At 37.1% G+C, this 27505-nt stretch overlaps 1 protein-coding gene across 1 annotated transcript in view; it reads left to right on the top strand.

Moving 5' to 3' along the window:
- NRG4 (neuregulin 4) overlaps positions 1-27505 on the top strand; it is a 70581-nt gene that overhangs the window by 4472 nt on the left and 38604 nt on the right. The window contains exon 2 of the mRNA XM_068990969.1: positions 1137-1230. Within this exon, the coding sequence (XP_068847070.1) occupies positions 1137-1230 (94 nt within the window). The remainder of the gene's footprint in view (positions 1-1136; positions 1231-27505) is intronic.

Genomic DNA, 27505 nt, shown 5'->3' with positions numbered 1-27505 from the left:
CCAAAAAGGCCAATGAACATTTTACAGCCTTTTTTCTGATAAGGGTTTGTCAACCAGAAGACTTATTTGTGTTGATCTTCCCAAAGTCTGGTGCCATTCTCAGAAAGCACTAAATAAAGTTATATTCTTACATAGCAAAGATACAGCAGTTTATAACAAGTGAAAGGAGTACAGTGATTTATAACAAAAGAAAAGTAATTAACTCAAAAGTCTAGTGTTGCTAACATCAAAACTACTATATATCTTTTTCCATATCCCGTTTACATTGATTAACATCCTCCCAGGTGCCTAAAAGATAAAGAATATGGAGGCCTAGCGGCAATCATTAAATCAACAGTGAAGACCCATCACCAATATGATTTTTAGCTCTTTAGAAAAGGCTCTGTATCTTTAAGATGCTTTTAAGCTTTGTGCCTCTCACGGTTGAGGGGCTGTAAGCAATTCACAAGCTGTAAGAGGTCCGGGGAACCTGTTAGGCAAGCTAGAGAGCTATCAGAGGGGGTTTAACTGAAACATCCCTTTCAAATGCAGAAGACTAAAGCCCTGAGTTGACTTTTTTCCAGAGAATATCAGAAGAGTGGAAAAGCAAGTACAAAAGCTGGCAGATTTTTGTTTTTTTGTTGGGGTACATGCTCAGGAAATTCCAGGGGGACCCCTGAAGTCTGATCACGACCTTGCGTATGTCAGCTTCCTTCCTCATGACCTTGTCACAGGCGGGATTCCTCACACTGGCTTCCGGCACCTAGGCAACAATACTGGAGTGAGTTGCCATTTTTTTTCTCCAGGGGATCTTCCTAACTCAGGGTAACCTGCAACTCCTGTGTTGGTAGGTAGATTCTTCACCACTGAGACACCAGGGAAGCCCTTAATATATTATAGAGAGTCCGTATGTCTGCAATACAGTTTTAAGCTCCATTGTAATTAATGGCCATACCCTTAAGACAGATTAATTTCTTTCCCTCAAAGAGATAGAAGTCCCTGCTTATCAGATAAGGAATAAGACTAAGTCCTTCATTTTAAGAAACAATTCTTTATTCTAATTTTTAGAATTACTACTTCAATCTAAGATATTTAGTCCTTTTCCTTATTTTATTAAGAAAACTATAATTTGTCTTTTATTTGTGTATATGTTTTAGATCACGAAGAGCCCTGTGGTCCTAGTCACAGGTCATTCTGCTTGAATGGAGGACTTTGTTATGTGATACCTACTATTCCCAGCCCGTTTTGTAGGTGAGTAAAATGAGCTGGGGGAGAGGGTAATTTTATATTTCATTATCTACTCATTTCTTAAAGAAGTGATAAATATTGAATAAAGAATGTGAGATGAAAAAGGGTAAGGAACACTTCATATTTATATAGAAAAAAATATGGTTTAAAAAAACAAAGAAAAGTGCCAAATCATTTCAAAAGCATTTATTTTGAAAACTTGTAGTCGTTGTTTCAAGTCTATTAGTATTTTTTAATAATCCATTTTAGTAAACTCTCTACAATTTTAGCAAATTAGGGAAGACAGTCTATACTTACTATTCTGGCAAACAGCTAGAGAATTCACTAATATAAGAAAACATACCATGAGATATTTTGCTTTGATTTAGAATATATAAGTACATGACAACTGTGTTGGTACTGACTTCATTTGATATATTAAAAAGAAAGTGAAGAGTTAAGGTTTTCTAACGGCGGGAGCAAATTTTGAAAAGAAAGGATCTTAATTTTTTTTGTTTTAAAAGACTATGATTCACTTTGGGAGTATAGTTATAGCTAGTGATTAATAAAAGACTTGAAAATAGTACTTGTATAGCTGACTTCATGTGAGTTTGGTTGAATAGGATTAAAGGGGGTTATAATAAACCTCTTTTAATATGTGAACTAACAACATAGTACTACCAGCAGTGTTCATAGATTTTAGCAGAGCTGACATCCAAAGATATTTTGTAGCATGTGTGTCAATTACTCTGTTTTTGTTATTTAATTGAAATGAGAGAGATAGAATCTAGATTTAAGACCATATTAAATAAAGGAATAGGAAAGTGAAATTTTCAGAAAAAGAGAAGAATGTTGGGATTTAGTGTGGAGGAGGAGAGACAGAGAAATAACCTTATAATTATCTCAGGAAGTTTTTAGAAGTTTTCATGGAAGGAATAATGACTGACTATTTTTAAAAATAGGTATTTTTTTCCTCTTAAGTGAAAAAAGAAGGGGATAGAAGAACAAATTAGCAACTATTTGTCACCCTCCAGGTGCTTTATATTAGATTGCATTTTAAATCCATTTACTGAAATATAATTTATGTATGATAAACAGCATTCATGTAAGTGCATAACTGATGAATTTTGACTAATGTTTATACCTGTGAAACCACCACCACCACGAAATACGGAGTATTTCCATTATCCCCTCAAATTTCTTTACTGACCATATTCTTTATTTACATTTCCATGTTTCATTCTCAGAAAAACCTTAGAGAACAGGTGGAGAGGAGACCTAAGGAAATAGAAAAATAAGGAGAAAATGAAAAATTAACTGACTGTATACTAACTGTCTGTTATACTGCACTGAGTAAGTGGAAAGAAAGAGTTAAAGAGTATTGAAATATGGAAAGTCATTGAAATGGGAAGAAATCTAGTGTTTTAGTTCAGGCTACTATAGCGAAACACCATAGACTGAGTGGCTTATGAGGAACAGAAATGTATTTCTCATAGTTAAAGGCCAGAAATCTGAGATCAGGGCGCCAGCCTGGTTGGTTTTTGGGGAGTGGCTGCTTCCTGGTTTGCAGATGTACCTGGGTAGAACTTTTGACTGGCAGATTTATTGTCAGGAAGAGCTGGTAAGGAGCCAGCTATCAGACTGCAGAGACAACATGTGATAGAATGAGGAGGACCTTCCTCTAGGTGTAAGCAAATTACAAACCACAGGCCAGATTGTTTTTGTTTGACCCTTGACTTAAGAAGTTGTTGGTTGTTTTTTTTTTTTTTTTTGCTTTTTAAAGGGTTAAAAAACATATTCAGAAAATTACAGAAAATTATGCCATGCATGGCAGGAAGAGAGAGTTCACTAGAGCCTCTTTTATAAGGTTGCTAATCCCATTCATGAGGGGTTCCATCCTCATGATTTAATCACCTCCCAAAGCCTCTACCTCCTAATACTGTCATATTAGGGTTATGAAATTCAACATATGATTTTGTGGGGGGACACAGATGTTTAGTCCATAGCACTTAGGTTGTCACTCTGCTTTTGCATTTTATATAGGTGCATTTTTAGTTTATTTTCAAACAGTGACTAATGAAAGAGAATGGGCTGCTTTGCTGGGAACTCATGCCAGGCTTAAGAATCTATCTGATTTCTTCCTAATTTCAGACTTTAATAGTGGTAGTAATTGAGGAGAAGTTGAAACCATACCCCATGATTCATAATGGCTAGGAAGGAAGCAAGGTCACCATGTTGCGTGATCACAGGAGATTCTTTGAGATTAGCACTTACTGCACAGTGTACAAGGTATACCCTGGAGTTATTAAACATACTGGTAGAAGGTGAAGTCAGGAGGAACAAAAGGGACCTTCAGAAAAAAGGAAGAAATATGGTGACTAAGGGATCAATGAAACTGAATGGCAGATAAGTTTAAAATCATATTTTGTAAAAATAATTGCCTTCTAATAATTTTAGGACCCTGTTTCTAATTTTGTAAAAATAATTGCCTTCTAATAATTTTAGGACCCTGTTTCTAATACAGTCCTATAGGCTATCTTGCCTATATGTAAAGGCAAACTCATTTCGCATCCCAACTCGTACTATTTCCTGCATTCCCCTTTTCTGACAATCCAACCAGTTTGTCACTCACTGATTCATCTTTAACTATCACTGAACCCTTGTCTGGTTGTCAGGTCAAAATTCTGCCTTTGCTGTAGGTCTCTCATCTTTCTAGCCCTCTGTTGTCTTACAATCATTGTGTTAGCTCATACCTTCTTAATCCCTGATTTATCTATAGAAATGGTTTCCTAGCCAATTTTCTTGGACCCTAATTCTCATCACTACTTCTGCTAAAATAAAACTTCAGTGACAACCTTCATACCTACCCATCTGCCACAGATACAATAAAGTTTCACCTTTTGCCATAGCTTTTAGAGACATCTACTGTTTGCCCCCTAACTACCTTTGTGATGGTCTATTCTTCCTTGGTCTGAGTTCTACCTAGAACCATTTACTATTTATGTTGGATACATTTTGCATTTTCTCACCCTTCCTTTTCTTCCTGTCTGTTGGCATCTCACTCCAGAATACTTGCCTGGGAAGTCCCATGGACAGAGGAGCCTGGCAAACTACAGTTCATAGAGTCACAAAGAGTGGAATTGACTTGCAACTGAGTAAAAACGCATGTGCATATTCAAATCCTACTTATATTTCAAGGTTGCCTCCTTCCTAATCACTCACCTCATCACAAATCAAAATTAACCTCCTCCTCTCTGTACAGAGAAATGTGTGGAATTTATTGCCTTATATTTTGTATCACATATATACTCACTCTTTTTATTCTACAATAAATATCCCCCATCATTCTTACCATTTAGGAAATTGCCTTGCCCATGGTAGATGACAGTTTAAATAATTGTTGATTCATTTCTGAATCAGTGGTCAGTATATTTTTCTTTCATGAAATACATAAGTAAATTAATAAAATACTTAGAAATACTACAATGGCAATAAACAAGTAGGCTTTACAAATTTAATTTACTTTTTCTTACACATTGGTCTCTTTCCTCTGTCTCTATTTTTTTTTTCTTATTTGGACTTTCAAACCAGCATCCTTTGGTTTTTCTTATCTAGTTTCTTTATTTGCTTATTTAGCACAGTGATTTTCTTTTTTTTTAAGCTAATATTTTAAAGTTGAGGACTACATGGTATCAGTTTATTAGTATTGAGATTTGCTCTGGAGCCTGATTCATGTACAGAATTTTAAATGGTCTGTGTCTACAAGAGAAGATTGTGGATTCTCTAATTGACAGATGTCGAGTTTTAGGTATATACTTTAGATCAGGCTTGTTGTAATGTGCTGTTCAAATCTCTCATATCCTTAATAATTTTATCTTCATGATTTATCAGTAACTAAGGGATTATGTCCAAATTTCTGACTAATTTTGGATCTTTAATACCATGATTTCTGTTAATTTTTGCTGAATGTATTTGAGGCAGTGTTATTAAGCACATATTAATTTAGAATGGTTATGTCTTCTGGGGTGTGTGTGTGTGTGTGTGTGTGTGTGTGTGTGTGTGTGTGTATGTATGCTCAGTCATGTCCAACTCTTTGCAATCCCATGGACTGCAGCCTGCCAGGCTCCCCTGTCCATAGGTTTTCCAGGCAAGAATACTAGAGTAGGTTGCCATTTTCTCTTCCAGGTCTTCTGGTGAAGTGTCCTTTTTTTTTTTATCATGATATAGTGACCTTCTTCATTGCTAATATTTTTTGTCTTAAAATCTATTTAACTGACATTAATGTGTTATACTAGCCTTCCTGTTTTTGGTACTTGACTAGTATACATTTTTCTTTCAATTTTCTAGTGTGTGTCTATAAACACATACAGTTAGTTGAACTTCACCTTTTCTGTCTTTATTGGAATGATTGAGTTTTATTTTTCCATCCTACATTCTGTTTATTTTCATTGACATGTCTTAAAATTAATGAAAAGAACAGAAAAAAATATTAGAATAAATAGTACATAATGAGTGTATTATTTTGAAACTTGTGCTTCAGATGTGTCAGTGTGCATGTGTTTGGAGTCACATATACTATTTTTTGATTCAGTGGCTCAATATTGTTATTTTTTTAAATTGATGGTGGTATAGTCGCTAAGTCATGTCTAATTCTTGCAACCACATGGACTGTAACCCCCCAGGCAAGAATACTGGACTAGTTTGCCTTTTGGTTCTCTAGGGGATCTTCCAGACCCAGGGATTGAACCCAGGTCTCCTGCACTGTGGATGGTTTCTTTACCAACTGAGCCACCAGGGAAACCCTATTTTTTTAAATTGCAGTATAGTTAATTTACAATGTTGTGTTACTTTCTGTTGTATAGCACAGTGAATCAGTTATACATATATCCCCACTTTTTTAGACCCATTTCCCACATGGGTCATTACATAGTACTGAGTAGAGTTCCGTTGGGCTCTATATGCATACTCAGTCACTTCAGTCGTGTCCTGCTCTTTGCGACCCTATGGACTGTAGCCCATGAGGCTCTCTGTACGTGGAATTCTGTAGGCAAGGATACTGGAGTGGGTTCCTGTGCCTTCCTCAAGGAAATCTTCCCGACTCAAGGATCAAACCAGAGTCTCTTGCATCTCTTGCTTTGCAGGCAGATTCTTTACCCACTGAGCCACCTGGGAGGCCCCTGTGCTATATAGTAGGTCATTATTAATATTTATTTATTTTATATATGGGCTTCCCTGGTAGCTCAGCTGGTAAAGAATCTGCCTGCAGAGCAGGAGATCCTGGTTTGATTCCTGGGGTGGGAAGATCCCCTGGAGAAAGGATAGGCTACCCACTCTAGTATTCTTGGGCTTCCCTGGTGGCTCAGCTAGTAAAGAATCTGCCTGCGATGTGGGAGACGTGGGTTCGATCCCTGGGTCAGGAAGATCCCCCAGAGGAAGGCATGGCAACCCACTCAGTATTCTTGCCTGGAGAATCCCCATGGACTGAGGAGTCTGGCAGGCTACAGTCCATGGGGTTGCCGAGTCAGACACAACTGAGCAACTAAGCACTGCACAGCATTTTCTATATAGTAATATATATATTGTTGTTGTTGTTCAGTTGCTAAGTTGTGTCCAGCTGTTTGTGACCCTATGGCCTGTAGAATGCCAGGCTTCTCTGTTCTTCACTAACTCCCAGAATTTGCTCAAATTCATGTCCATTGAGTCAGTAATGCTATCTAACAATTTCACCCTCTGCAGCTTCCTTCTTCTTTTGCCTTCAATCGTTCCCAGCATCAGAGTCTTTTTCAATGAGTTGGCTCTTGGCATTATATGGCCAAAGTATTGGAGCTTCAGCTTCAGCATCAGTGCTTCCAGGGAATAGTCAAGAATTGACTGGTGTGAACTCCTTGCAGTCCAAAGGACTCTCAAGAGTCTTCTCCAGCACAGTTCAAAAGTGTGTATGTGTTATGCCCTTTTCCTCTTGCCCTCAATCTTTCCTAACATCAGGGTCTTTTCCAATGAGTCAGTTCTTCACATCAGGTGGCCAAAGTGTTGGAGCTTCAGCTTCAGCATCAGTCCTTCCAATGAATATTCAGGGTGGATTTCCTTTAGGATTGACTGCTTTGATCTTCTGCTGTCCAAGGGATTCTTGAGTCTTCTCCAACACCACAGTTCAAAAGCATCAATTCTTCAGTATTCAGCCTCCTTTATGGTCCAACTCTCACATCCATACATGACTACTGGAAAAACCATAGCTTTGAGTATATAGACCTTTGTCAGCAAAGTGATGTCTCTGCTTTTTAGTACACTGTCTAGGTTGGTCTTAGCTTTTCTTCTAAGGAGCAAGTATCTTTTAATTCTGTGGCTGCAGCCACCATCCACAGTGATTTGGGAGCCTGAAATTGAAATCTGGCAGTTTCCACTTTTCTCCCATGTATTTGCCATGAAGTGATGGGATCGAATCTCATGATCTTTGTTTTTTGAACGTTGAGTTTTAAGCCAGCTTTTTCACTCTCCTTTTTCACCTTCATCAAGAGGCTCTTTAGTTCCTCTTTGCTTTCTGCCATTAGGGTGGTATTATCTGCATATCTGAGTTTGTTGATAACTTCTCCTGGCAATATTGATTCCAGCTTGTGAAGTCATCTAGCCCAGCATTTCACATGAGGTACTCTGCATATAAGTTAAGTAAGCATGGTTACAATATATAGCCTTGACATACTCCTTTCCCAATTTTGAACCAGTCCTTTTTTCCATGTCCAGTTCTAACTATTGCTTCTTGAACTGCATATAGATTTCTCAGGAGGCAGGTAAGGTGGTCTGGTATTCCCATCTCTTCAGAAATATTCCATAGTTTGTTGTGATCCATACAGTAAAACGCTTTAGCGTAGTGAATGAAACAGAAGTAGATGTTTTTTTGGAATTCCCTTGCTTTTTCTATGATCCAATGGATGTTGGCAATTTGATCCAATGGATGTTGGCAATTTTCTAAATCCAGCTTATACATCTGAAATTTCTTGGTTCACATAGGGCTGATGCCTAGCCTGAAAGATTTTGAACATAATCTTGCTAGCACATGAAATGAGTGCAACTGTACGGTAATTTTAACATTCTTTGGTATTGCCTTTCTTTGGTATTGGAATAAAAGCTGACCTTTTCCAGTCCTGAGGCCACTGCTGAGTTTTCCAAATTTGTTGGCATATTGAGTACAGCACTTTAACAGCATCATCTTTTAGGATTCTAATTAGCTCAGCTGGAATTCCATCAGCTCCACCAACTTTGTTCATAGCCACATTTCCTAAGGCCCACTTGACCTCACACTCCAGGATGTCTGGCTCTAGGTGAGTGATCACACCATTGTGGTTATCTGGGTCATTAAGAGCTTTTTTGTACAGTTCTTCTGTATATTCTTGCCACCTCTTCTTAATCTCTCTATTATGTTAAGTCCTTGCTATTTTTGTCCTTTATTGTGCCCTCTTTGCATGAAATGTTCCCTTTGTATCTCCAATTTTCTTAAAGAGATCTCTGGTCTTTCCCATTCTATTGTTTTCCTCTGTTTCTTTGCATTGTTCACTTAAAAAGGATTTCTTATTTCTCCTTTCTATTCTCTGGAACTCTGCATTCAACTGGGTTTATCTTTCCCTTTCGCTTCTCTTCTTTTCTCACCTATTTGTAAGGCCTCCTCAGACAACCACTTTGCCTCCCTGCATTTCTTTTTCTTGAGGATGGTGTTGGTCACCACCTCCTGTACAATGTTACAAAACTCTGTCCATAGTTCTTCAGGCACTCTTATTGGATCTAATCCCTTGAATCTATTCGTCACTTCTACTGTATAATCATAAGAGATTTGATTTAGGTTGTATGAATGGCCTAGTGGTTTTCCCTACTTTCTTCAGTTTGAGCCTGAATTTTATAATAAAGAGTTCATGATCTGAGCCACAGTCAGCTCCCGGTCTTGTTTTTGCTGACTGTATAGAGCTTTTCCATCTTCGGCTGCAAAGACTGTAATCAATTTGATTTCGGTATTGACCACCTAGAGATGTCCATGTGTAGAGTCGCCTCTTGTGTTGTTGGAAGAGGGTGTTTGCTATGACCAATGCGTCAATGCATTCTCTTGCCAAAACTCTGTTAGCTTTTGCCCTGCTTTATTTTGTGCTCTAAGGCCAAACTAGACTGTTACTCCAGGTATCTCTTGACTTCCTACTTTAACATTCCAGTCCTCTATGATGAAAAGGGCATCATTTTTGGTGTTAGTACTAGGAGGTCTTGTAGGTCTTAATAGAATCGTTCAACTTCATCTTCTTCAGCATCAGTGCTTGGGGCATAGACTTGGAATACTGTGATGTTGAATGGTTTGCCTTGGAAACTAATCCAGATCATTTCTGTCATTTTTGAGATTGCAACCAAGTACTGCATTTCAGACTCTTTTGTTGACTATAAAGGGCTTCACCATTCCTTCTAAGGGATTCTTGCCCACAGTAGTAGATATAATGGTCATCTGAATTAAATCCACCATTCCCATCCATTTTAGTTCACTGATTCCAAAAATGTCAGTGTTCACTCTTCCATCTCCTGTTTGATCACATCCAGTTTACCTTGATTCATGGACCTAACATTCCAGGTTCCTATGCAATATTATTCTCTTATTACCTTTTAAACATCTGAAAAGTCTGTATCTATAGTGATGGTCACCTTTTAATTTCTGATATAAATGCTTTGTGTTTTTTCTTTTTTTCCTAGAGGTTTATTTATTATTTTTTTCAACACCAGTTTTAAGCTTTTTTGATTTTTCTCAATTGCATTTTTGTTTCCTATTTGATTTTTTTTCCCAATGAAACTTTTAAATTAGTAATTAATTTACCTTAGTCCCCATCCCAAATCACATAACTTCACATCAGTTCAGCCCTTAGCCTGAGCCTTATGACCAGTTGTTTTTATGTAGGATAAATTAAAGATAGTAGTCAACTTTTTCCATTTAACATGATCTCATAAGTGCTTTTTTTAAATTGCCTTATCTCTTGATGTCATTTCTAACGAAGTACAGTTGACATGCAACATTCCATTCATTTCAGATGTATAGCATAATGATTTGACATTCATATGTGTGAATGTCTGTGTTCTTAAGTTAGGGAAGTTTCAGTCATAGTTTCTTTGAATAAGCTTTCTGCCCCTTTTTCTCTTGCTCTTCTCCTTCTGAGACCCCTACTATGTCAATTTTATTGTATTTGATGCTGTCCCATTGGTCCTTTAAGCTGTCTTCTCTTTTTAAAATCTTTTTTTTTTTTTCCTGCTCTGTTTTGGTGAGTTCCACAGAGTGTCCTGTACCCTAGAACACTGATTATTTCTCATTCATCTAGTCTGCTGTTGAACCCCTCCAGTGTATTTGTTTCTTTGGAGAAGGCAATGGCACCCCACTCCAGTACTCTTGCCTGGAAAATCCCATGGGTGGAGGAGCCTGGTAGGCTGCAGTCTATGGGGTTGGGAAGAGTTGGACACGACTGAGCGACTTCACTTTCACTTTTCACTTTTATGCATTGGAGAAGGAAATGGCAACCCACTCCAGTGTTCTTGCCTGGAGAATCTCAGGGATGGGGGAGCCTGGTGGGCTGCCATCTATGGGGTCGCACAGTCTGACATGACTGAAGTGACACAGCAGCAGCAGTGTATTTCTTTAGTTCATTTATTGTATTCTTCAGCTCTCTGACTTCTATTTGGTGCTTTCTTATATTTTCTGTTTCTTTGTTGAAGTTATCTCTGTGTTTATCCTTTCTTCTTCCAAGTTTGGCGTCTTTATGACTGTTACTTTTAACTGGTAGGTAAATGACTTATCGCCATTTCACTTAGGTTTTTTTGTTTTTTGTTTTCCTGGAGTTCAGCTTATTCTTTCATTTGGAACATATTCCTCTGTTTCCTCATTTTGCTTGACTCTGTATTTGTTTCTATGTGTTAGGCAAGATAGCTCTCTCTCCCAATTTTGGAGGAGTGGCCTTGCGTAGGAGATGAACCTTATTGTTTAACTTTGCCCTGGATCTTTATAGTCTCTTCAGCTGCCTTGCTGTTGTTTCAGACCTGTGAGGCTTGGAAATGCATTCCCCTCTGGCCAACAGAGTCTGACAGTCAAGGGGCATCCCCCCTGGCGAGAGGGCTCCACGTGACTACTGGTTCTGGCAGGACTTAGGGAGAAGCCCTGGGAATGGGACACTTGCCTGTCTCCTCTGTCAGGTTAGTGCCTGCATTTATTTCTTATAAATTACTTAAGGATATTTCCTGACACATGGTGAACAATCAACAAATATTTGTGGAATGAATAAGCAGCTCTGTACAATTGGAGTGGAGTTCTCGTTTCAGTTTTTTTCTTAGGATAACTTTCTGGGCCTGGAATAAACAGTCATTGAGTATATATGCTTGCCTGGGAAATTCCATGGAAAGAGGAGCCTGGTGGGACACAGTCCTTGGGGTCACAAAAGAATTGGACAGGACTTAGGGACTAAATAACAACAACAATGTAACAACATATTTTCACAGCAGACAGTGTTGAGTTTTGTTTAAGAATACAGGGTCTAGGAATTGGTGATGGACAGGGAGGCCTGGTGTGCTGCGATTCATGAGGTCGCAAAGAGTCGAACACGACTGAGTGACTGAACTGAACTGAAACTGAACAGGGTCTAGACTTCAGCATAGCTGTGAAACTGTCTTTGCCCATACAAGCTGTATGCTTGTGGACTATTTGCCTCACTTCTTTGACTCACATTTGACTCAGCTATGAAATTGGAGAAACAAACTCCTCTTGCCCAAAGATGTTATGAAAATTTAAGCACAAGTAGTGTTGGCTAATATCTACTCGTTATTTCTTTTTTGCACTTTCTTTGGGCTTAATTTTCTCTTCATTCTTTAGCTCTTTGAACTCCTCATTGGATGTTACTGTTTACACAATGCTGAAGTATATAACTGTGTGTATAAATCTGCACATGTATGGAATCACTTATCTGTAAATTCCTAGAGGTAAGATTTCAGGGTTGAAGACACATACTTTTGTGATTTTAATAGGTGTTGCCAAATAGTTCTCCATGGGGATTATAATACTATTTTGAACTCCCACCAGTAATGTATTTGAGTAACTGTTTCCATTACAACAGAGTTGTCAAACTTCTGGATTTTTGCAAATATGGATTAAAACCATAGTATCTCAGTATTCTTTTCATTTATATTTTCCTAATTATAAGTAAAGTCAGACATCTTTCATTGCTTAAATACTAGTTATATTTTTTGATAAACATTTGTTCACATATTTGCTTATTTTTAAAAATTGGGTCATTGATCCTTTTTATTTCTAGAACTTGTCTTATACTGGGGAGGTTAGCCTTTTATGTGGAGAAGGTGATGGCACCCCACTCCAGTACTCTTGCCTGGAAAATCCCATGGACAGAAGAGTCTGGAAGGCTGTGGTCCATGGGGTCGCGAAGAGTCGGACACGACTGAGCGACTTCCCTTTCACTTTTTCACTTTCATGCACTGGAGAATTAAATGGCAACCCACTCCAGTGTTCTTGCCTGGAGAATCCCAGGGACGGGGGACCCTGGTGGGCTGCCGTCTATGGGGTCACTCTAAGGAGTGGGACACGACTGAAGTGACTTAGCAGCAGCAGCCTTTTATGTATAATATTAATTTAAAATAATTATTTATAGTTTATTATGTTTCTTTTTACCTATCCTATGGTGTTTACTTTTCCATGCAGTAGTTCTTTTATTTGTCTGCAGTCAAAATTTTCAGTCTTTTGTTTTTTTCTTAAACTTCAAATTTGAGTCATACTTAGAAAAGTCTTTCTTACTCCAAGGTTATAATGAATTTTCTCTTGTTTGTTTCAGGTTCTTTTTTAAAAGTTAAAAATTCATTCTACTTAGAATATGTATATGGTCCAGGTTTATCTTCTTAAATAAAACTACCCAGTCCTCTCAACATTATTGATTTAATGTCATAATTCCCATTAGAATGTCATCCTCATAAGGACAAGAACTTTTACTCATGTTTACTGCTGGAATTGTGCCTGAAACATAATAGGTACTCAGTATTTATTAAATGCTTGAATTCCTCTACTGATTTGAAATGCCAACTTTGTTATATACTAAGTTTCAAATGTAAGTATTTGAATTCTTTCTGGAATTTCTCTCATTTTCCTTTGGCCTGTTCATGTGCCAGTAGCAACTTCTTTTAATTGTTAGATCTTTATAGTGAGATTTAATATATAGTAAGTCTAGGTTTTGCATCAGCACACCCCAACCACCCTTGATTTTTAATTTTTTCATATGAACTTTTAGAATTAATTTATCTGTCCAGAAAGAAAGACTGTGGATTTTTTTGAGTAGGTAATTGCATTAAATTGATACATTCACATAAGGACAGTTATTTTTTATTAATTGCATTAAGTTGATACATTCATATAAGGAAAAAAATTTTTATATAGTACTGAGTCTTTCTATCCAAGAATAATACGTATCTTCTCACTTATTCAAATTCCCTTTTGTGTACTTTAGGGGTGTTTTAAAAACATTTTATATAAATTTTGCACATTTCTCGTTTTTTCCTATAGATTTTATGTTTTGCTGCAAATATAAATCATTTTACACATAAACTTAATAAATATCATGTTACTCCTATATTTAAAACTCTTCAATGACTTTCCATTTCACTCACGTAAAGACCAGAGGCTTAAATGGCTCTCATATTTCTCTACCTTCATATCCTGTTCCTCTCCTGTTGTTCCGTCTGCTTCAGCCACACTGGCATCCTTGGTGTTCCCCAAAGCCAAGAAAGTTCCTGACTGTAAGATAATGCCCTGCTTTTTCCTTCTGTGATAGAATGCTCTTTCCTCAAGATATCCTTATGGCTAACTCCCTCACATCATTCATCTCTTCACTGTCAACTTCTGGACCACTATTTAAAAAATGAAACCTATTCTTCTCCCGTTTCCATTCTTCCTTTATCCACATCTCTTATGATCTACTAACATGCTATCTGACTTTTTATTTATTTTTAAAATAATTTTTATTTATTTTATTTTTGATTGTGCTGGATCTTCATAACTACACGGACTCTTCTCTGGTGGTGACGAGCAGGGGCTACTCTACTTGTGGCGCATGGGCTTTTCATTGCAGTGGCTTCTCTTGTTGCAGAGGCTCTAGGATGCGCGGACTTCACTAGCTGTGGCTCCTGGGCTCTAGAGCACAGGTTGATTAGTTGTGGCACACAGGCTTAGTGACTCCATGGCATGTGAGATCTTCCCAGATCAGGGATCAAACCTGTGTCTCTTGCATTGGCAGGCAGATTCTTTATCACTGAGTCACCAGGAAAGCCCTTGTTTACTTTATTGTTTACTATCTGCCCAGGATCGATTATAAACTCTATGGTTTTTTAAATTTAAAAATTTAAGAATTTTTTTTTTATTCAGTGATGTTTCCCATAGATCTAGAACGAGTGCTCAATAATTATCTTTTGAATGAATGGAGGCCCAGCTATTCTGCTAAATTCTTTTATTGTTCTTAATATTTTTTCAGTTGATTCTCTTGGTTTTCTCATCATGTACAATGGAAAACTGATAGAGTGATCTGGTACCCAATTCAAGCATTATATTTTCTATAAAGCTTTTCCAAGTATAATTAACTGGCCTCACATTTACACTCTGTGGCAGAGCCTATTAGTGTTCAATAAATATCTTTGGGGTCTTCTGCATTTCCCAGCTCCACTTGTCGATAGGTTGGATCCATGAGATTGAGTTCTGGGACAGAGTGTTATGGGAAAGGATTCAGGCCACTTCCAAACCTGGCCCCAGACAACTGTTTCCTGAAAAACTCCAGCCTGTCTTTTTCCTACCTCAGTGACCTTGGGGGCCATGTTTTCAAGGTAGTAGATTTAAGTGATGGAGAAGGGCTGCCTGTGAATAAAACACTTTTCTTGCATTAAGCCACCAGTTTGAGGATTACCCTAGATATCAGCTAGTAATTATATTCTCATGTACTCAGACATGTTTTAGACATCTTTATGACTCTTTATGTTACTTAAATGACTTCTGTATATGCTGCTCCCTAATAGAATAATAAGCACCTTAGAGGAAATGCATCCTATTACTTGTCTTTAAATTGCCTCCATCCAGTATAAGTCCTAGAATATAATAAATGCTAAAAGAAAAAAAAATTTCTTGGTAAAATGTTGATGAGGAAAATGGGGATAGAGAAGAATTTGGAAATCTTATCACTGAGAAATAGGGATATTTAATACCAAGTAATCAAAGCTAAGATATAATAAATTCTGTGAGGAAGATGTTTACAATAGATTGGATTTGAAAATAAAAGTTACTTGTGATTTTCTACAGAGATGTATTGAATTGTTTTTTTGCCCTTCTTTTTCAGTTTACACATTTCCTTCTCTCATTAGGTTAATAACAAACCGGTGCTTCTAAAAATCTCAGAAAATTTTCTTTGTCTAATAAAGTATTAGAACGGGAAGGGCTCAAATGAGGGAAAGGCCGTGAAAAGAAGCCTTAAAAATATCATTAAATTAATTTCCTCAGTTTTACACCTGCCTCATTCTTTTTACAAAGCATCTGAACCAATATGTGTTAAATAGAAATTTAAAATATAGAGCTAATTATGGCTATCAAGAAAAAATGTGTAAATCTTATATTTATAGATCTTTATGATGTAATTCTTATAACACATTTCACTGGGAATATTTGAGGTTTGATCTAGGACCTGTTCATTCTTCATTCTGATACAACCATTTTATCTGATTTCTACAAGACAGTACAAGCAGATGTAGTAATAACAAATGTAATACTGAGATCTAATACTATCATTATGTAGGTAAACAATTCATTAGTTGCTGTAAAAATAAATTATTGTAAACAAGAATTGGGCACTCTTTTCCAGTTTTGTGAATGAATCTCTTTTCTGTTACTTATAAGGGGTAGCTGATGTCAAGGACTATATCTGATTTCCTGACCTTTCACTAATGTTCTTTTGTCAGCAGTATCTCTTTATTCCACTGTCTTATGTAATCAAGCACGACTGTTAAAAGCAAAACTAAGTTTTTTAATAATATGAAGATTTACATTTCAAACTCTTGTAATTAAAAAGAAAATGAACTACTCAGTAAAGTTTGTACACCTAGGCCATAAAATAAGTAGGCTTATGAAATACTGTGTAACCATATAACCTTCTTTTCACAACCTGGAGATCTTCTCTTGGTCTCCATGCTTTCAAACCTAATTATGCATAGTGTGGCATGTGTGTATCTGTCCTGTCTGACTCTTTGTGGTGCTATGGACTGTAGCCCACCAAGCTCCTCTGTCTATAGGATTTCCCAGACAAGAATACTAGAGTGGATAGCCATTTCTTTCTCCAAGGGAACTTCCCGACCCAGAGATTGAACCCAGGTCCCCAGCATTGCAGGCAGATTGTTTACCTTCTGAGCCACCAGGGAAGCCCCATGCATAGCATGGCGGGGGGGAGGGAGTTCTCATCTCTCATGAATATAAACTGGGCCTGTAGAGACTAATAACTAAAATAACCATTCCAGTGTATTAATTTTTGAGTGGTAGTTAACACAGACTTGAGTTAATGTGAGTCAGGTATTTTCTCTGTGTAGACTGTTACACATGGGAAGTCAAGTTTATAATTAGAAGATTGCTTAGGGAATATAGAATGGAAACAAAATTATATAAATTGGATTTGTCACTAGCCTGTTGCATTCATTTCCATAAGAGGAATAATCTTACCTAGGACTGTAATACTTGAAATCTGCCCCATAACTTCTCTATTAGTGCTTAGATGAGTACTGCTGAAGTTTGCCTCTTGTGCTCTATGCCCCTGGGTTTCTCTTGCTGACCAACAGCTCCTCAGATTGACAGGCTTTTTCTTTAGATATGTTAATATATATACAGCCATTCTCCATTTTTTGAAGGACCTTGGCTTTGTTCGTCTCTGCTTCATAGACTTTATAATTTAGCTTTTGTTAAATAACCTTGTTTCATTCATTTATCAGTAGTGTACAGCATCTTAACACAGTAAGTGTATTATGTACTTGTACTTAATGCACAGTCTAAATATAGTTGAGGTGTGTTGCAAGTATTATATATCTTATATATATATTTTTCTTTGTTTTAGCCCATGACTACCAACAATATGAGTCTTGTGGCTAGTACTGTTTAAAATGATTAAACATGAAGGTAGAATTTCATTTTAATTTATGAGCCTTTTAACTACCTCTGTATTATATTTTTAATTTTTGCTCCAAGGATATATACAGGTTTAACTTCACAGTTAATATAATCATGACTAATTTTCATTTCATATAAGATGCAGAAATCTTGCCAACCATGTTGTTCCACTTGTTTCCCTATTCCTTATGCTGTCATTATCCTAAGTAATGTATCTACATAAGTCTGTAAGCTCCACAATACAGTATTTTTGTTTTTGGCTTAAATTGTCATATGTATTTTTCTAAATGGAGATTTAAGTGACACTGTTTTTTTAACCGTTTCCAGTGCTCATCATTCCTTTCTATAGATTTGTCTCCATCTAGTTATTTCCCCTGAGCCTGGAGATCTTCCTTTTTATTTTTCTTAGAAAACAGGCTGCTGACCATGAGTTAGCTTTTTTTCTTATATCTAAAAATGTCTATATTGCCTTCAGTCTTTTTCTTAACAGCTTTATTGAGATATAATTAGCATATCATATAATTTGCCCAGTTAAAGTAAATAGTTCAATGTTTTTTCATATGTTCACAGTGTTATGCAATCAACTATCACTGTAATCTAATCTTAGGACATTTTCATCCTCTCCTAAAAGCTTCCCTGGTGGCTCAGATGGTAAAGAATCTGTGAACCTGCCTGCAATGCGGGAGACCAGGGTTCGATCCTTGTGTCAGGAAGATTCCTTGGAGAAGGGAACCCACTCCAGTATTCTTGCCTGGAGAATTCAATGGACAGAGGGCCTGGCGAGCTACAGTCCATGGGGTCCCAAGAATCGGACACAACTGAGTGACTAACACATTCACTTTCACGCTTAGAAGTACACCACAAACATTTCTAATTAATCCCTATCCTCCACCACATACTTAATCTACTTTCAGTCTCATTGTCCTATTTTGGATATTTAATACAAATGGAATGAGACAATAAGGGTTATTTTGTGAATGGCTTCCTTGACTTAGCCTAAGTTGTTTTATGTTGTAGAGTTATCTACTTTGTAGCATGTCTCAGTGCTTCATTTTTATCAAATAATGTTGTATTATGTAGATATAAATTTTATTTTTCCACTTATCGGTTATTGAACCTTTGAGATTTTTCCTACTTTCGGGCATTATGAGTAGTGCTGCTTTTATTGCCGTCATATTTAAAGGGTATTTCTGCAAAATACAGAGTTCTGGGTTCAATTTTTTCCCACACTTTAAATATTTCCTTCTACTGTCTTCTGGTCTCTATGACTTCTGATACAAAGTCAGCTATCATTCATATTACTATTTCCCCATGTATGCTGTGTTGTTCTCTCTGATTACGTTCAAGATTTTCTTTTTCCCCCCCAGCCATTTAACTATGATGTGCCTAAATTTGCTTGGTATATGCCGTTTCAATATGCAAATTTATCTTTCACTAAAGTTTGGAAATTTGAGGGCATCATTTCTTTAAATATTCTTTTCCTGCCCCATTCTCTAATTTTTCTCCTTTTGGGTTTCCAATTATAAGTATGTTGACCTTTTAATACTGTTCCATAAATCATTGGATTTTTCTTTCTTTTTTAAAAAAAATCTTTCTGTATTTTAAACAGATAGTTTGTAATGATCTGTGTTTAAGTTCACTGACCCTCCTATTATTTACAATCTGCTGTTAAGACCATCCAATCAATTTTTTATTTCATATATTATTTTATGAGTTCTAAAATTTCCATGTTAATTATTTTTTCATATTTCCTATTTTTCTGCTGAGCTATCTTATTTCTTCATTGATTATATTTTCTTTTATGTCCTTGAGCATTAAACCTTGGTATTTAAAATTCTTGTCTGCTAATTTCAGTGTCTAGGTCATCTCAGCATCAGACCCCAGTTGATTTTTCTTTACACTGTTACTGTAACATATATATCCTAGTAAGGGAGGAGAAAAATCTTTTTCCTCTACCCATCTTAGGTTTATTGGTTGAGGCCTTGCAAATTAGACTGACAAAAATTAAAAAGAGAAGAACAGAAGTTTACTAATGCATGTATTCTGAATAAATACATGAGACTATTTGGTGATGAGTAACTCAAAGGGTTGGTTTAAACTTGGGGTTTCTATAACATCTGAACAAAAAACAATAAATTTGTAGAGAAGTGACATGACAAGAAGAGATTTTAGACTTTAAGGATGGCAAACCATGGAAAAGTAAATATATGGGGAAAACTAATGGAAGATAAACAGTATTATATATGCAGATGATACCACTGTAATGGCAGAAAGTGAAGAGAAACCAAAGAGCCTCTTGATGAGGGTGAAAGAAGAGAGTGAAAACCTGGCTTTAAACTCAACATTCAAAAACCTAAGATCATGACATTTGGTCCAATCACTTCATGGCAAATAGGTTGGGAAAAAGTGGAAACAGTGACAGATTTCGTTTTCTTGGTCTCTAAAATCACTGCAAATGGTGACTGCAGCTGTGAAATTAAAAGATGCTTGCTCCTTATAAGAAAAGCGATGACAATCCTAGACAAAAGTAGAGGCATCATTTTGTTGACTGAGGTCCGTATAGTCAAAGCTATGATTTTTCCAGCAGTCATGTATGGGTGTTGGACCATAAAGAATACTGAGTGCCAAAGAATTGATGCTTTCAAATTGTGGTGCAGGAGATGACTCTTGAGAGTCCTTTGGATGGATATGAGTCTGAGCAATGCCAAAGAATGTTCAAACCACCACACAATTGCACTCATCTCACACGCTAGCAAAGTATTGCTCAAAATTCTCCAAGCCAGGCTTCAACAGTATGTGAACTATGAGCTTCCAGATGTTCAAGCTAGATTTAGAAAAGGCAGAGGAACCAGAGATCAAATTGCCAATATCTGTTGGAGCATAGAAAAAGCAAGGGAATTCCAGAAAAACATCTACTTCTGCTTTATTGACTACGCCAAAGCCTTTGACTGTGTGGATCACAATAAACTGTGCAAAATTCTTAGAGATGGGAATAGCAGACCACCTGACCTGCCTCCTGAGAAACCTGTATGCAGGTCAGGAAGCAACAGTTAGAACTGGACATGGAACAACAGACTAGTTCCAAACTGGGAAAGGAGTACATCAAGGCTGTATATTGTTACCCTGCTTATTTAACTTCTATGCAGAGTACATCATGAGAAATGCTGGACTGGAAGAAGAACAAGCTGGAATCAAGACTGCTGGGAGAAATATCAATAACCTCAGATATGCAGATGACACCACCCTTATGGCAGAAAGTGAAGAGGAACTAAAGAGCCTCTTGATGAAAGTGAAAGAAGTGAGTGAAAAAGTTGGCTTAAAGCTCAACATTCAGAAAACCAAGATCATGGCATCTGGTCCCATCACTTCATGGGAAATAGATGGGGAAACAGTGGAAACAGTGAGAGAATTTATTTTGGTGGGCTCCAAAATCACTGCAGATGGTGACTGCAGCCATGAAATTAAAAGATGCTTGGTCCTTGGAAGAAAAGCTATGACCAACCTAGACAACATATTAAAAAGCAGAGACATTACTTTGCCAACAAAGGTCTGTCTTGTCAAAGCTATGGTTTTTCCAGTAGTCATGTATGGATGTGAGAATTAGACTATAAAGAAAGCTGAGTGCCAAAGAATTGATGGCTTTGAACTGTGGTGTTGGAGAAGACTCTTGAGAGTCCCTTGGACTGCAAGGAGATCCAACCAGTCAATTCTAAAGGAAATCAGTCCTGGGTGTTCATTGGAAGGACTGATGTTGAATCTGAAACTCCAATACTTTGGCCACCTCATGCGAAGAACTGACTCATTTGAAAAGACCCTGATGCTGGGAAAGATTGAAGGTAGGAGGAGAAGGGGACGACAGAGGATGAGCTGGTTGGATGGTATCACCAATTCTATGGACGTGAGTTTGAGCAAGCTGCAGGAGTTGGTGATGGATAGGGAAGCCTGGTGTGCTGCAGTCCATGGGGTCACAAAGAGTAGGACACAACTGAGAGTCTGAACTGAACTGAGTTTGAGCAAGCTCCAGAAGATAGTGACAGACAGGGGAGCCTGCTGTGCTGTAGTCCATGCAATTGCAAAGAGCAGTACATGACTTAGTGACTGAATAGCAGCAGTGGACGATAAGGACTTTAGGATTTGAACAGGCTTTTGGTCTGCGGTTTCTTTGTTAATGCAGCCCACTTAACAGCTTAGTAGGCTCTAGAAGTGTCCTTGTTTCCACTTTGGTCTAGAATGTAAGTACCATAGCTGGAGATCTAAGGGGAACTGTTTTTTAACTTTAAATTTTAGGTCTTTCACTTAATGTTCTCTTAGTTTATCCTTTCCCTTCCAACTTTGCTTCTGAGCAGGCCAGCATTGTCTGGCAAAGATATGAATAAAAGGCCCGGGGCATGATCTTATCTCCTGCTAAGATTATTCCTTTGCAACCATCTCCTAAGTTTGCTTCAGTTTTGGTTACAAAATACATTGACATATTAAAAACTTGATAAATTTATGTGACCCAACAATTAAGCAATAGTAAAAGATATACAGCATAAATTGTTCTTTTCACCTATTTCCCTATTTTCTGCTCACAACTAATTTTATGTATTGTTTATCTTCTAACATATTTATGCATGTATAAGCCAAAACCAACCTGAGATCTTATTTTCAATAAACTTTTGCACTGTTTTCTACTTTGCTTTTTTCACTTTGTAATACATTTTAGAAACCTTTCAATGACAATACACAGAATGCTTTATAACAATTTCATAGTGTTATGTTTTATATAAAAACACACACACAAAAACACTATGGTGTATTTAATGAACACCTTTTGATGAACCTTTGAGTTGCTTCTCAGCGTTTGCTAATGCAAATTGTGCAGTAGTAAATAACCTTGAACGGAGAGATGTGTGCATGCTCAGTCGTGTCCGACTCTGTGGAACCCCATGGACTGTAGCCCACCAAGCTCCTCTGTCCATGGAATTCTCCAGGCAAGAATACTGGAGTGGGTTGTTATTTCCTCTCCCAGGGGATCTTTCCAGCCCAGGGAAAGAACCCCTGTCTCCTATGTCTCCTGTATTGCAGGCAGTTTCTTTACCCTCTGAGCCATTGGGGAAACCTAAGCTTAAAACGGGGAAACGTCATTAATAGAGTGCAAGTAAATTTCAGGAATTTGACTGGGTCAAGGGTATATGCATTTGTAATCTGGGTAGATATTGCCAGATTGCTCTGGATAGGTATTTGAGATTGCCTCATTTTCCAGGAGAGTATATTATCTAACTTCGGACCTTCACCAATCTGATAGGTGAGAAATGGTATCTGAGTGTTGCCTTAACTCAAACTTACCTTTTTTAAAAAATAATTTGTATTGGAGTATAGTTGATTTACAGTGTTTCATTGTTTTCTGCCGTACAGCAAAGTGAATCAGTTATGCATTACATATAGCCACTTTTTTTAGATTTGTCATTACAGATAATGGAGAAGAGTTCCCTGTGCTATACAGTAGCTCCTTAATTAGTTATCTGTTTTATATATAGTAGTGTGTATATGTCAATCCCAATCTCCCAATTTATCCCTCCCTCTTTCTTTCCCCATTGGTAACCTTATGTTTGTTTTATACATCTGTGACTATTTGTCTTTGGTAAATAAGTTCACTTGTACCATTCTTTTAGATTTCACATGTACGTGATTACCATGTGATATTTATCTTTCTCTGACACATTTATTTTATGATAGATGAGGCTGAGCCATTTGTATTTCTTCTTCTGTCAATTTTTTTTCTTCCCAGTTTTTCTGTTAAGTTGTAGTCTTTTAGGATTCATTTTTAGGGCTTTTTATATAATAAGGAAAATTCTTAAATTTTATTATAGTGTGGAAAATTATTCAAAGAAATGGGAGTTCTAGACCACCTTACCTGTCTCCTGAGAAGCCTGTATGCAGGTGAAGAAGCAACAATTAGAACTGGACATGGAACAACTGATTGGTTCAAAATTGGGAAAGGGGTATGACAAAACTGTATATTGTCACCCTGCTTATATGCAGAGTACATCATGAGAAATGCTGGGCTGGAAGAAGCACAAGCTGGAATCAAGATTGCCAGGAGCTCAGATATGCAGATGACACCACCCTTATGGCAGGAAGTGAAGAAAAACTAACGAGCCTCTTGATGAAAGTGAAAGAGGAGAGTGAAAAAGTTGGCTTAAAGCTAAACATTCAGAAAACTAAGATCATGGCATCTGGTCCCATCAGTTCATGGGAAATAGATGGGGAAACAGTGGAAATAGTGGCTGACTTTATTTTTTTTTTGACTCCAAAATCACTGCAGATGGTGACTTGCAGCCATGAAATTAAAAGACCTTTGCTCCTTAGAAGAAAAGTTATGACCAACTTAGACAACATATTAAAAAGCAGAGACATTACTTTGCCAACAAAGGTCCATCTAGTCAAGGCTATGATTTTTCCAGTCATGTATGGATATGAGAGTTGGACTATAAAGAAAGCTGAGCGCCAAAGAGTTGATGCTTTTGAACTGTGGTGTTAGAGAAGACTCTTGAGAGTCCCTTGGACTGCAAGTAGATCCAACCAGTCCATCCTAAAGGAGATCAGTCCTGGGTGTTCATTGGAAGGACTGATGTTGAAGCTGAAACTCCAATACTTTGGCCACTTGATGCAAAGAGCTGACTCATTTGAAAAGACCCTGATGCTGGGAAAGATTGGGACGACAGAGGATGGGATGGCTGGATGGCATCACTGACTCAATGGACATGAGTTTGGGAAAACTCCAGGAGTTGGTGATGGACAGGGAGGCCTGGTGTGCTGCAGTTCATGGGGTTGCAAAGAGTCGGACACGACTGAGCAACTGAACTGAACGGAACTGAACTGTTTTCACAGTTAAAAAAAAATCTCTATGTGCATATATTTCTCTACTACTTGATGTTTTATTGTTAAATACCTGCTGTGACTGCCAGCCAATGTATGCTTTAGACTGCAGTCCTCACTCCACTCCTATCTTTGTTACTCTCTTCCCAATTTTTGTAAATGGTACGATTTCTACTTTGTCAGAGTATATGACATTTTCCCTGTGTTTTGTCACCGTTTTCCTCATCTGTTTTAGTCTGCGTTCTGTAGTTGAGTATATTCGGTGCTCCTTGCTTGCCCTTTTGTCATTGCCTCTGTAATCATGTCATGATCAGCTGAAGTGTGTTTGCTAGATGCCTTCCAGGAGCCAGGCTCCCAGATTCAGTATTTCTTCCATGCTCTGGCACACTTGCACATTGCTGCTGCTGTGTCTCCTATGTTCCTTCCTGTGTTCCTGGTTCCTTCACAGTCCACTGCAAACAAGTCAAAATGAGCCTTTCATCTTCCAGGAAGCATAAGAGATCTGCTTGCTTCTTAGTCCCCCAAGCTCTTATTTTGTAGTGTCTGCCCAATCGCAGCTTCTTTTGACATTTCTCACATATTTTATAATCTGTAGATCACATCTTTTCAAAAAGTGGGAAGGAAGAAAAGGAGACACTTCTACTCCTTTTAAGGATGTTTTCTTGAAGTTGGAAGTTGCAGCTATCTCTTTCCTACACTCTCTTAGTTAGAACCTAAGTTATATGGCTTTTCCTCAGTGAATGTGGACTTTGGAAGCGCAGTGTTTATTTCATGCAGCCATGTGCCTAGCTACAATTTCTTGTAATTGGAGGAGAGAAAGGATAAAATGATAATGGAGGATAGGGGATATTTAGGTGTTTCTGCCTGTTTTGTAGTCTTATTAGGGAAAAGGAGCATTATTGTCTAAATTGTTATTGTTCAGTTGCTAAGTCATATCCAAATTACACATAATTAAATGATGAAGCATAACATGTATAACATTGGTAAGGATCAAAGGATGTTTATTTCTCAAACTAGAATATGAAATAGTGCTTCTTTTCTAACAATGATGTAAACTGGGAGGAGCCTTACTTATCCAAAAATTTTCCTTGAGAGTGTCTAAATTCTTTAGATGATTAATTGCTCTACTTACCTTTAGTGGGAATAAATGTAGCCAGTTATTATTACCCAAGTCTAGCTAAATGTATAAAGGTCTCGAGTAGTATAACTTGATTATTTTCTATGTATGATGAGGCTCTCTGTTATATGCAAATGATCCCCCAAGGATTACACTTTGGTCATTAGTATTACTTAGTATTTGAAATCAATTTATCAGAACAGAGCAAAATGTCTCTGACGGGTGGAGGCAGCAGAGGGTGGTCTGGAACTTGGGATCTTTTCTGGATATCACAGCACTAGGATGTCCTGAATACCTTTTAAGACTCAAGACTTTGGGAGTGGGTCCCATGTGGCAACAAAGCTGAAAAATGAGCTGAAATGATGCCAGGGATAATCTTGAAACACTGCCATTTTGTTTGGAAATACCCTAGATTTTCATACGGGGTATACTCTTCCTCATACTTTCTACTGATTTACTGTATTTGATTATAGTAATTAACATCAGTTTAAAAGAAAAAGTCACCAGAGAAAACTGTTTTGTTTATTTTGAGTCTACCTGATATTTTTCAGTACACCTCCACTGTTCCTTTCACTAATCTCTGCATTCCCTTTTAATTCTCTGGAGTCTAGATCATTTGGGAAAGCTGACAGTTTCTCATGTGCTTGGTAAAAAATCCTTGAGATGCATTCTCTTTAGTTTATGATTGTTCTGAAACTAATTTGTTTTACTACTAAACAGTTGGTTCATTCTGTCCAATTCTAGACTGTGGACTGTTTTGAAGGAAAGTTCTTTCTCATAGATGTATTTTGAATAGGTTATAAGATTATCAGGTGAAAAATAGTAGAAATAGTCGATAGAATGAAATACTTTAGATACTTATACTCACAAATATTTTTCAGGAAAAAATTGTAAACTAATTGACCTATCCATAAAATAATTCTGAAAGTCTGAAACATAGTAGATATAAGACTTATAAACTACTATTAATGCGAAGGAAGATGCCTAAATTATCATATAAAGTTTTATTTCAACTGAGCTCCTTGTTATTTTATTTATTAGGAAATAGTTAAAATTCTTTAACTGTTTAAAAGGAGATAGTTAAAACTATTGAGAATGAGCATATAGAGGAGGCAGGAAAAATATGTGAAGGAAGAAAGAATAATTTAGTAAATTTACTTTGACATGCAAAAGTCTGAAAAAAAAATTTTTTTTTGGCCATGCCATGTGGCATGCAGGATCTTCCTTGACCAGGAATTGAATCTCTACCCTCTATGGTGAGCACACAGAGTTTTAACTGCTGGACTGTAGAGTCTTAACCGCTGGACCACAGGAAGTCCCCAAAAGTCTAAATATTAAAATGCCATTTGTGTGCATGCTCAGTTGCTCAGTTGTGTCCAACTCTTTGTGACCCCCATGGACTATAGCCCTCCAGCTTCTCTGTCCGTGGGATTATCTTGACAAAAATATTGGTATGGTTTGCCATTTCCTCCTCCAGGGGATCTTCCTGACCCAGGGATCAAACCTGCATCTGCACTGGCAGGTAATTCTTTACCACTGAGCCACCTGGGAAGCCCAAAATGTGTTTATATTCAGCTTTATCGATTTCTTATTTAAGCTATTAATATAATACCCAGAAGTGAAATGTATCATGGTTGGGTGAACTGTGATCATTTTTGTTCACTTTTTTTTGGTCAGTATTTTACAAATCTGATTCTATATAATCATGATTTGAACAGGAAATATTACCTCTTTAATACAGTGTAACCTTTTAAACCAGATTTAAATTTCAACTATATTGATCTTGACAAATAATACTTATAAAATGGTCCCAAGATAAAATTATTTGTGTGTTCTCACGATAAACCTACATATTCAGATAAACTTAATTAAAACAGAAAATTGTATTTCCCACATAATAAGTTGCTTGGAAATACAGAAGTAAGATATGTCTGTGGGTACATATAATTGTATTTTATATGCATAGAGAAAGTTAGCCCAACTACAAAGAAAATGGGGTGTGTGTGTGTGTGTCAAAATCCATTCAATTTGGAGATAAGAAAAGAATAATATAAAGAGTTTTGCTGATATAAGCATAGGCTAATGCTATTACTGCCTAATTATAGCTATACTGAGCTATTCCACTATTATTCAGG

This window comes from Capricornis sumatraensis, chromosome 19 (genome assembly GCF_032405125.1).
Source record: "Capricornis sumatraensis isolate serow.1 chromosome 19, serow.2, whole genome shotgun sequence".
Classification (NCBI taxonomy): domain Eukaryota; kingdom Metazoa; phylum Chordata; class Mammalia; order Artiodactyla; family Bovidae; genus Capricornis; species Capricornis sumatraensis.
This window is presented reverse-complemented; position numbering and strand designations above follow the sequence as displayed.